Here is a 12,256-nt window from a genome sequence, read left to right on the forward strand (position 1 = left end):
GGGGGGGGGAGGGGGTTGGTTTCTTTGAGACAGGGCTTCTCTATGTAACAGCCCTGGCTGGCTGTCCTGGACTTACTTTGTAGGCTAGGCTGGCCTCGAACTCATAGAGATCTGCCTACCTCTGCCTCCCAAATGCTGGGATTAAAGCTGTGTGCCATCACTGCCTGGCTAATTTTTTTTTGTTTTAATAAATTATTTATTTATTTATTTATTTGGTTTTTCAAGACAGGGTTTCTCTGTGTAGCCTTGGCTATCCTAGACATGCTTTGCAGACTGGGCTGGCCTCAAACTCGCAGTGGTCTGCCTGCCTCTGCCTCCCTGGTGTTGAGATTACAGGCGTGAGCACCACACCCGGCTTTTCTTTTCTTTTTTTAAAAATCAATTTATTTATCATATATACAGTGTTTTGCATGCATGTATACCAGAAGAGGGCACCAGATCTCATTATAGATGGTTGTGAGCCACCATGTGGTTGCTGGGAATTGAACTGAGGACCTTTGGAAGAGCAGACAGTGCTCTTGACCTCTGAGCTGTCTCTTTTTCATTTCTATTAATTAAATTTTTATTTGTCTTATTGTGGAGAGGGGGGCAAATATGTGGAGATCAGAGGACAATTAGGAGGAAGTGGTTTCTCTTTCCATGTTGTGAGTTCCCAGGATAAACTGGTAGTAGATGTTTTACATGCTGAAGCATCTCACCAGCCCCTCACCTTCTTCTGTTAACTCAGCCTAGGACCCTAATCCATGGAGTCAAGGTAAGTCTTTCTCTGTTAAACTGTTCTCAAAACAACTTCATAAACCCACAAAGAGGTGTTTCCATGGCAACTCTATAAGTACCGCGCACCCTAACCGATTGCACCACTAGAGCACTGTTCGGGTTGATCTGGGGAGCTACTATGTAGTCAAACGTTAATTGCTTGCCCCCAAGATCCTTACTGTCCTACAAGCAAATTCTCAAGTATCCAAAATGACGTCATGTGGACCTTCGCTCCCTAGTTATTCCTAATAAGGTTGCTGACAGCCTGGTTGGGCGGAAGAGAAGGAGGTAGAGATTAGGTTCCTGGGCTTTTGGGTTGGAGAAGAAAGGAGCAGGTCACCCTGGGGTAACCAGGAGACATGGCCAGGAGCAGCTTGCTCTGAGGACAGCCCTGATGGAGCAGAAGCAGCCCAAATGGAACATGTGCAAGTACTCATGGGGATTTTGTCTGGGAAGCAGATACGTTAGCTTAGAGGGTTGCTATGTGCCCTGCTTCCGATGCTTTAAGGTTTATTATAAACCTAGCAAGTTTCTGTTTCTTTTTAAAAATTTATTTATTTATTATTTATACAGTGCTCTGCCTGCATGTACACCTGCAGGTCAGAAGAGGGCACCAGATCTCATTGTGGATGGTTGTGAGCCACCATGTGGGTGCTGGGAATTGAACTCAGGACCTTTGGAAGAATACTCAGTGCTCTTAACCTCTGAGCCATCTCTCCAGCCCAGTTTCTGTGTCTTTTATTTGGAAGGTAGCAGGTTAAGGAATAACTGCTCTTGTATCCATAACTAGCATTAATTACTATGAATAGGGTAATTAATACCATTCACAGAGCATCATCCATGGCAACTCTAGATCCATCCCGTTGAGAAAGGGGAGTAATCATTGCAGGGCGGGGGACACATAGCAGTTGGTAGAGTGCCTGCCTCACATGCAGGAGGCCCTGGGATAGACCCCAGCACGACATAAACGAATTCCAGGGCTTAAAAGGTAAACGGAAGAGCATCAGGACTTCAAGGCCACCAAGACCATTGTGCTAAAAATGTAATTACTTTAAACATGATCCCCAGATTTTTCAGGCTTGTGTCATCGGAAAGTAAATGTTATTAACATAGTCGGCCACCAGGTGGCAATCTCGGCAGCCCATGATTCTCAAAGGCCCTTGGAAAAGAGCTGATTTAAACCTGCAAGCCTGTTCTGTGAGAGTCAGGCAAGGCTCCCAAGAGGCTGGAAGTGGCTGTGTGTTTGTACAGATGGTCGGCATCCTTCCCAGCAAAGATTCTCGTGAGTCACCTAGGTTTGGCTTTGGTAGACAAAGTGGGCCCCGAGATTCTTAATTTCTAAGGCTGTTCTGTAGGTCAGTGGGGCATCCTTTGAGTCACAGGAGTTTTCTTCCTGCACCACGGGACCATTGTCATTAGCTGTCCCCTCAGCATGGAAAGTTCTGTGCCCAGATATTTCTTCACTAACTTAGTCAACTTCTTTGGGTCCTCTGTAAGAGCAGTAGTATGGACTCTTAGCCACTGACTCAGCCTCCCGTCCTGCCTCTGGGCTCGCATTGTAGCCTCAACCTGCCTCAGCATGCCCAGTTTCAAATCTCAGTGTAGTGAGGCTCCCGGAACTCCCTACCGCTTACCCTCACATACTCCTGTTCTCCACTTCCCAGCTCGAATCCTTCTTCCATAGGCCTCAGCATCTTCCCTCATTTCATATAATCTATTTATAATCTACATATAATCTCCCAGAGAGAATGGCTGGCCTCCATCCCCAACAAATTTACCTTTCCTTTCTTGGCACCAGAAAATTGTCCTTCACTGAAGAGCAGAGATAAAAGTTGTCTTCTGCCCTGCTTTAGAAAAAAAAAAAATTGCCGGGCACGGTTGCGCATGCCTGTAATCCTAGCACTCGGAAGGCAGAGGCAGGTGAATTTCTGTGAGTTGGAGGCCAGCCTGGTCTGCAAAGTGAGTCCAGGACAGCCAAGGCTACCTAGAGAAACCTTGTTTCAGAAAAAAAAAAAATTGTTCTCCAGGTGGTGGCAGCGGAGGCCCTTAATCTCAGCATTTGGGAGGCAGAGGCAAGTGGCATCTCTGTGAGCTCTAGGCCAGCCTTGTTTACAGAGTGAGTTCCAGGACAGCTAAGGCTACACAGAGAGGCCCTGTTTTGAAAAATCAGGAAAAATTTGTTCTTCATCCTTTATTTATTAACTATTACTTTTTTTTGTTTGTTTGGTTGGTTTTTTTTGGTTTTTCGAAAAAGGGAATCTCTGTGTAGCTCTGGCTGTCCTGAAATTGCTTTGTAGACCAGGCTGGCCTCAAACTCACAGTGATCTGCCTCCCTCTGCCTCCGGAGTACTGGGATTAAAGGCGTGCACCACCACACCCGGTTCAACCACTACCTTTTGATAAATGTGAATACTTATTTTATATACTCCTCCCGATCATAATTTTTTTCCATTTGAAAAAAATTTGGGGCTGGGCGTGGTGGCGCACGCCTTTAATCCCAGCACTCGGGAGGCAGAGGCAGGCGGATCGCTGTGAGTTCGAGGCCAGCCTGGTCTACAAAGAGAGTCCAGGACAGCCAAGGCTACACAGAAAAACCTTGTCTCGCAAAAACCAAAAAAAAAAAAAAAAAAAAAAAAAAAATTGGGGGATATTTAATTAGTTTTCTGGCTGGTGCTCTTTATCGTATGTCTATGCCTGTTTTGCCTCTATGTATATGTGTGTGCTGTGCATGCCCGGTACCCTCAGAGGCCAGAAGAGGGCATCAGATGCCCTGAAACTGGAGTTACAGATGGTTGTGGGCCTTCATGTGAGTGCTGGGAACCAAACACGGGTCTTCTGCAAGAGCAACCAGTGCTGTTAACCACTGGGTCATCCCTCCTCCCTATTTTATTTTACTTATTAAGTGTATATGTACACGGATGTACAAGTACATGCAGAGGTCTGGAGAGGCCTTCAGCCCCCTTGGAACTGGAGTCATAGACTGTTAAGAGCCACTTGATGCGGATGCTGGGATTCGAACTGGGATCCTCATGATTGAGCAGCAAGCAGCCTTAACCACCAAGTCATCTTTCGCTATTATTTATTTATTTGAGACAGAGTCTTGCTAAGGAGCCTTGGTTGGCCTCATACTTCCTATTGTAGCCCAAGCTGGCCTTGAACTCATAATGATCCTCTGCCTTAACCTCCTAGTTGCTGTGATGACGGGTACGTGCCACCAAGGCCGGCTTTTGGTGTCTTTTTGATAAGTAGAAGTCACTGTGGTTATGTATTTTTTTTTATTATTATTGTTTTTTTAAACAGGGTCTCTCTGTGTAGCCCTGGCTGTCCTGGACTCACTTTGTAGACCAGACTGGCTTCGAACTCACAGTGATCCTCCTGCCTCTGCCTCCCAAGTGCTGAGATAACAGGCGTGCGTCACCATGCCTGGCTTTTTGATAAATCACTATGGCTATATCTTAAGGTAGTTTCCACCACTCTGTTTTTCTTTGTCTCAGATGTAGGACCCCCACCCCACCCCCAACCCCCCAACCCCACACACACAATGTGTATTTTTTTTTTCATCTAGCATTGGTTTCTATCAGTTTGGTAATCTTAGCTTAAGAAGCCCAAGGCTTGAACTCACCAAGTGTTCAGTGCCTTCGGCCTTTGCTGAATACGGCTTGGGTGACTCAAGTACTTGTGTGTTAGAAGTATGGCGATAAAATTGTGTGACTGGGCCAACAATGACCGTTTAGATCCTCCAGGTTGTTCTCACGGGACCCTTAGTTAGTTCTCAAGGGAATACGTTGTGAGCTGTCAAGACGGCTCAGCTGTGACAAACACTTACTGCTGTTTCAAGAGACCTGAATTCAGTTCCAAGCACCCACATTGGGCAGCACACAATTACCTGTAACTCCATTACCAAGGGATCTGATTCCTTTTTCTGGTATCCCCAGGAATTCATACACGTGTGGCATATACTCACACACCTCACACACACGAAAACACTTAAATAAAACTAATAACACTTTTAGAAGAGAAAGTTGAGGGCTAGGCAAGATGGCTCAGCAGGTAAAGATTCTTGCCTGGCAAGCACAGAGACCTGGGTTCAATCCTTGGGACCCATGTCAAAGGGTAAGCAGAGAATCAATGCCACAAAGTTGTTCTCTGGCCTCCAGATGTGCATAATGACATGTGTACAGCCTCATCTTCAATATATCTCACACACACGTACACACACGCACGCAGGGCTTCACAGAGGAGGAGATCCGATCATATGAGGCACTTGTCTCTGTCAAGGCAGCAGGAGGCATGGAGTCTGGCCTCTCTGGGTGCCCAGGCAGTCCCTCTAGAGGAAGAAGGCCCTCCCTGTAGCCCCACCACTTCCCCTCGGACTTTGTAGGGTTTGGGTGTGTTGTGGAAGGGGCAGGAAGGATCTCAGCATTGTGGGGGGGGGGAGGGCAAGTGTGTGGGGGGAACAGGGGGTGGGGGGAGAAGACCAGCAGACAGCATGGAGTGAACAGCCCTGCCACGAGGGCCCAGAGAAATCACGCCTGGTTAACCCTACACTTCAGGATCCTTCCTAAATCAGCTAAGCTCCAAATGTGTAAAGGTAGGGATGGACGCAAAGGGCCCCAGCAAGAAGCGCTGCTTACGCCAGGGGGCGTGGTGGCGCATGCCTTTAATCCCAGCACTTGGGAGGCAGAGGCAGAGGCAGAGGCAGGTGGATCGCTGTGAGTTCGAAGCCAGCCTGGCCTACAAAGTGAGTCCCGGACAACCAAGGCTACATAGAGAAACCTGTCTCGAAAAACAAAACCAAAAATAAAACAAACAAAAAACAAAAAAGAAGTGCTGCTTACTGTCTTGTTCCCCATGGCTTGCTCAGCCTGCTTTTTAATTCAACCCAGGCTCTCTTGCCCACAATGGGCTGGTGGGCCTGGGCTCTCCCTCCCACATCAACCAGTAGCTGTTTGCTGAGTTTGGTCCTTGGGACCTACATGGTAGAAAGGGACCAAGACCACAAAATTGTCCTCTGATTCTACTGGCACTATGGTATGTGTGCATGAACACACACACACATACACACACACACACACACACACACACACACACACAAAATATAATTTAAAAAAATAAAATAAGTGGGGCAATGGTGGCACATTCCTTTAATCCTAGCTCTTGGGAGGTAGAGGCAGGCAGATCTCTAAGTTTGAGGCCAGCCTGGTCTACAGAGCAAGTTCTGGGACAGCCAGAGCTACACAGAGAAACCCTGTCTTGAAAAACTCAAAAATAAAATAAAAGACAAAGAACTTCCCCCTTTTGTTAAATTTTCTTCTAAAACCAACCTCACCAGGGAAGCCGCCTGCAAAACAAACTGGTCTTGGCATACAACACTGTTGTTTTGGTTTTGAAATGGGGCTCCCATTTAGCCCAGGCTGCCCTATAGCCAGAGTTGACTTTGACTTCTGCCTCTGCTTTCCCAGTACTATAATTACAGGTGCCTGTTGCCACACTGAAGTCTCTTAGTTTCATTGCTGTTGCTCTGAGAAAATACTCTGATGGGGGCTGGAGAGATGGCTCAGGAGTTAATAGCACCTGTTCTGGCAGAAGACCTGAGTTCAATTCTTAGCACCAACACGGCAGCTCACAGCCGTCTATAACTTCAGATTGAGGGGATCTGATGCCCTCTTCTGACCACCTTGGATTCCAGATGTACACATGACGCACATACACAAATGCAAGCTGAAGCGGGCTGTGGTGGTGCACGCCTTTAATCCCAGCACTCGGGAGGCAGAGGCAGGGGGATCATTGTGAGTTTGAGGCCAGCCTGGTCTACAAAGCTGGTCCATGACAGCCAAGGATACACAGAGAAACCCTGTCTTAACCCTGCCCTGCCCCGCCCCCCAAAAAGAGCAACATAGAGGGTAAAGGGATTTATCTCAACTCACAGTCCATCACAGCAGGGAAGTCCCGTAGACGAGAGCTTGAAGCCGCTAGTCACACCCACGGCCAAGAGCAGAGAGAATGCATGCTTGCAAGCTTAGGGCTCAGATGGCTTTTTCTACTCTTTTACAGTCTGGGGGCCCAAACCAAGGAACGGTGCTGCCCAGTTTCAGGCCGGGTCCTTCCACACGGATGGAGGCAATCAAGATAATCCCTCACAGATAAGCTCACAGGCCAGATCAATCTACAGAATATCTGGGCGGAGCCTCTCCCCAGGCCTTGCTAGGTTGTCAAGTTGACAATCCGAAGAAACCTTCACACCTGGTTTTGTGTAGCGCTGTGGATGGAACCCAGTGCTTCCTAAAGTTATTTTCTGTGTGTATTTAACCCTTAGTGGATTCTTTATTTGTTGGAAAATATGCCCTAGTTGCTGCCTTCTTTCCTCTGGAGCAAGTACATGCCAGGCAAACACTCTAGCAGGGGAGCCATATCCCCAACCTGGGACACACATTTCCAGTCAGCATGTGGTGGCATGGCCTCTGACTTGGGCTCAGGGATCTGCCCTCGCTTCGGAAGACCCTCCACATGGTCCTAGTCCCTTTACCTGAGACCCTGTAGAAGTCCTGATAGTGGGGAGAGGTTCCTTATGATGCAAACTCTGGTCCCAACAACACAAGGCTGACGGAGAGAGCTAGTATAGCAGAAATCAATGGAGCAGTCCCTGGTACCAACCTAGAGCCACTCGGGCCAAGACAAGTCAGAAAAACCAGGACGTCAGGACCAGAAAGAAGGAAGGCCCCAACAAGGGACTATTTCAAACTGTCAAACCTATGCAGAAAACATTACAGAAAATATTCCATGTATTGGCTATTGAGATAAACAAGTGGGAACGTAAAACTCCTCAATAGCCACAAGCTGTGTGTACACTCTTTTCTGACCATTTAAATGTGAGAACTGAATGGAAGACGGAAGACAAAGGAAGAGCCAGAGACAGAATGCTAGATAGTGCTAGCCCTTGAGAGGGAGAGACAGGAAGATGGAGACTTTGAGGCCAGCCTGGGCTAAGTAATGAGTTTGAAGTTCAGCCCAGCCTGAACTAATGGACTACCTACAAATGAGACTTTATCTCAAAATAAAATAAAACACCATAAAGTAAACTAAAATAAAAAGAAAGCAAAACAAAAACAAAAACAAAAAAAAGCATGGTGGGGGCTGGGAAGAGATGGAAGTGGGTAAAGCGCTTTCCTTGCAAACATGAGGAGCTGAGTTGGACCCCCCCCATGCCCCCCATTACCCTCCCCCTCCATGTGAGGCCACGTGGTCGGTGTGAGGTTCCACCCACAGACAAGGGAGAACAGCTTGGCTCTGTGACACTGGGAACGGTGAGGTCCCTAAGGACATGTGGCCTGTGTCAGTAAATGACACTTCACAGGTCATTGAAGAGTGAAAATCAATTTTATTTAATACAACACCCCTCCGAGGCCCTGCAGCTGGGCGATGCGGGTTAGGTACGAGATTCCACGGCGAAAGGGAGGCGGCTGCCACCCACCCACTCAAGCCACCTTTGGAAACAGCCTGCAACCTCAGGAGACTGTTTCTTCAGCAGGGAATAAATAAAGAACAATTAGTGAGAAAACTTACACTTTTCCTTTTTTACTATTTAAAAAACAAAACAAAACATTTGCTGTGGCCAACGGTTTCTCCGGTTTAGGCCTTTATCATGGAGAGGAAAGGAAAGATCTAGAAAGGATGTCTGTGTTTGCTCCGGTCTCTAGTTTTGTCATTGCCGGCCTGAGGCTTGTCCTCACGTGGCCATTGCACAGGCACTGCTCCCAATCAGCTGGTCCTCCTTCGTCGGGGAGGCCATACAGGGGCTGAGCCGAACCTGAGCAGCACAGTATTACCTCCAAAGAGCAAGGTCAGCCCAGAAGGAAAAAGAAAAACAGAAAGAAAACAAAACAAAAATACTAAACCCCCTGAGACCTGGCCATTCGCTAAAAGTCACTGACTACAGAACCAAAAAACTGCCTTCTGTGAAGGAAGACATACAAAGAAACACATTGTCTGAGACACAATATATTGACTGAGCTTCGGAATATTCCAGGGTTTCTTCACCTGGAAACCTCCTCTCACTCTTGCAAAACCCAAGGGTGTCCAGCTTGGAAGGGCATTCGGGCTGGCCATTAAAACAGCGCCTCTGCTGCTCTGTATACCCAACATTAGCAAGGCAGGAGGGGCTTAAGATGGGACGCTACTTTCAGTGGGGGCAGGGCCAGTTCATAAATATGTGCACAGGACTCTTGGAATCCGAGGACCGGCTGCTCTTCTTGCGACATGGACGCTCTCCCAGGGATGTGCACCTGCCTCGGCTGTCTTAAGTTCCATCAAGGGAGCCTTCCGTTCTCTGTGGGTCAGAAGACAAGACGAGTTAGGTCACTCCCTCAAACTAGACAGCACCCAGGGGAGAGAGGTGTAAAGTTCAAGCAATGGGTCCTGGCATGCAAGAGGCACTAGGTTGCATCAGCAGCACCACATACAGTCCATGTCTGTAATCCCAGGACTCAGGAGGTGGAGGCAGGAGGATCACATTCAAAATCTAGTTGTAGGCTAGCCTGGGACACATGAGATCTTGACTGAAACAAACAAAAACACCCTAAGCTTAGCTGCCATTGTCTGGAACTTCACCATGTAGGGTAGCTATTGACCCAACCAACCCATCTTCCCTTTTCCCATGCCTGACCTGTAGGGGCCGCTGTCTCCATCCCTGTGTTTTTTGTTGTTCCCTCCCTCTTGACCCCCACAGACAGGCTTTCTCTCTGTGTACCCCTGGCTGTCCTGGAACTCACTCTGCGAGCCAGGCTGGTCTGCCTCTGCCTCCCGAGTGCTGGGATTAAAGGCGTGAGCCACCACCGCCTGGCAGCAGATGGGTCTTTGTGAGTTTAAGGCCATCCTGGTCTACACAGCCTGTATTTCCAGCACTGAGGGGAGCACAGACTGCTACAGCTTTCTGGCTTCCAGCCTAGTGGAGAATACGTACACCTCAGGCGTGGTAGTTTGAGTCATTCGGCCAGCCACCTCCTGGTTCCTGGTTCCTGGACCGCCCCCCCTGTCCCCTTGGCCCCCCCCCTCCTTACCCAGCACCGTTCTCTATGCTGAAGAGGACAGACTGCCCCTAGGATTTCATATTCCACCAATGAGTTTGCTTTTATTTGTGTACATGGACAATGTGTATACATTCAGTTGTGTGCATGTGAACACGTGTGTGTTCTGGTTTCATGTGAAGGTGTTCTTACTTCCACTTTGTTTTATTTTTTATTTTTTTATTTATTTTTCATTTTTTATTTTTTGGTTTTTCAAGACAAGGTTTCTCTGTGTAGCCTTGGCTGTCCTAGACTCGATTTGTAGACCAGGCTGACCTCGAACTCACAACGATCCTCCTGCCTCTGCCTCCTGAGTGCTGGGATTAAAGGCGTGCATTACCACGCCCAGCTGAGATAAGTTCTCTTGTTATATACGGTTGCTAGGTGGCCCAAGAGCTTCTAGGGGGTTCCCCACATCCCATCTCTACAAAGGAATGGCGGGCTACTGATGCACGGCTTTTGCATGGATTGTGGGACTGAATTCACGTCCTCAGCTGGGCATGGTAGCTCATGCCTGTAATCCCATCACTCTGAGAGGCAGAGGCAGGTGGATCTCTGTGAGTTCAAGGCCAGTCTGGTCTACCAAGCAAGTCCAGGACAGCCAGGGCTCCGTGTAACAGAGAAGCTCTGTCTTGAAAAACAACAACAACCCAACCAAACAAAAAACAAACAAACAAACAAACAAACACAAACACACACACACACACACACACACACACACACACACACAAAACCCGAAAAGAATACAGGTCCTCAGGCCTGCCATGCATGAGCCTTTACTGGATGAGCTACCTGCCGCCCTTTATCAATCCCCGATCAACAACATTTCAGGGAGGTGGTTTGGAGGCAGCAAGGGCGACAGACAAGCACTCGTCAGAGAAGTGACTTGAACGACTTTGAAGATTCTGTAAAGTGGAATGAAATTTGCAGAGCAAAAGGGCTGGGAGATGCCGGAGGAGAGAGCTTTTGAGAACAGAGAGCCTCAAAGGACAGGAAACACCAGGGCCCACTGTTCTGAACCCCCTGTGGACACAGACGCCTTGCTGCAAGTAGGACTCATAGAAGTGGGAGCAAAGGAAGATGTAAAGGTTGCCCCGCATCTTGGGGAGCCTCATGGCCAGGCTGGCTGGCTCCCAGAAGGAGAGAGTGTCCATTTTGTTTTGCTGGGGCTCTTAGAACAGGATGCAGATCTGAGAGGCCCAGCTGGACGGCCATGGCTCTGGCTCCTCCCTTGCCAGGATAGAGCTGCAGAAACGGTCCAAGAGAGCTGTATAAGCCGAGAGGGCTGGAGGCTGGCCAGTGCTGGCAGCTGCTGCCGGCCATTACCTCTACTCTCCCAGAGGAGGGAGACGTGATCCTCGTGTCCAGCTTTTCAGCAGGCCCCAGACCAAGCCTCTCCCCAGACGCCTCTGTTCTCCCTCTCTGGAGGCAAACAGCACTCTGGATAATGCTGCAAGACCGAGTCCACAGACAGGAAGGGCTGGGCACCAGCAGGGCCCCAGGAGCTCTGCAGTGAAGGTTATTATCCTCACCGTGAGGACCGGACCTGCCGGGGGTCAGCCACCCACTGTCGGCTGTGGAAGTGCCCTGCCTCTGCTCAGGATGTGGGGCCAGTGACCCCAAAGGCCCTTACGATTCTACCTCCTCCTCCCCAGGTCCCTAATTCCTCCTTCTAGAGAGTACCCAGTGTAAGCACTCCTGGTCTATCGGGGCTGTGCTGGTGCTCTCTCCATCCCTGCAGTATCTGGGTGAGAAGTCCCGGTTTACAGATGTTGGAATGGGGCTGGACAAGATGGCTTGGTGCACAAATCTGAATGTTTACTTGAGTTCTGTCCCTGAAACCCACAGGAGGAGGGACTCTCAAGGTTATCCTGGTTGCATCATGTGCACATCTGCATTCTCACACACACACACACACACACACACACACACACACACACACACACAGTTTTTTAAAACAATGACTGATGAGAAAACAGAATCTTATATACAGACTAAGCAACTAGTTAGGACGATTCACGTTTGAATGTGGGTCTTCTATGCCTATGTCACGCTTTCTTTGGCTTTGGCTGAATCCTAGGCTTTGAGTGTGTTTTCCCTGTGTATGTGGGGTGTGGGGGGCATTTCAGAGCCAAATAAAGGAAATGTCTTACACCCGCTGCTGCCAGAGTGCTTAAGGATAAGATCTTTAAAGAAGATAAGTGGTTTTCCTACCACAGGATTGCAAAGTGTCTCACTTAACCCTTAGGAAAATTCCAGTAGGCAAATGTAATTGTTCATGTCACCACAACCACTACTACCTTCATCATTATCATCACCATCATCACTGCCATCATCATCATCACCAGCATCATTGCCATGGCCACCATCACCACCATCATCATCACCACCATCACCGCCATCATCATCATCATCACCACCATCATTGCCATGGCTAC

At 48.5% G+C, this 12,256-nt stretch overlaps 1 protein-coding gene across 4 annotated transcripts in view; it reads right to left on the reverse strand.

Annotated features, from left to right (window-relative positions):
- Positions 1–8,738: 8,738 nt before the first annotated feature.
- PECAM1 (platelet and endothelial cell adhesion molecule 1) overlaps positions 8,739–12,256 on the reverse strand; it is a 53,080-nt gene continuing 49,562 nt past the window's right edge. For all 4 annotated transcript variants that reach the window (XM_084748524.1, XM_084748523.1, XM_084748525.1 and 1 more), the window contains one exon: positions 8,739–9,082. In XM_084748524.1, coding sequence (XP_084604650.1) covers positions 9,063–9,082 — 20 coding nt within the window. In that variant the 3' untranslated portion in view covers positions 8,739–9,062. The remainder of the gene's footprint in view (positions 9,083–12,256) is intronic.

The sequence above is a fragment of the Acomys minous genome (genome assembly GCF_964271855.1).
Source record: "Acomys minous genome assembly, chromosome: 12".
Taxonomy (NCBI): domain Eukaryota; kingdom Metazoa; phylum Chordata; class Mammalia; order Rodentia; family Muridae; genus Acomys; species Acomys minous.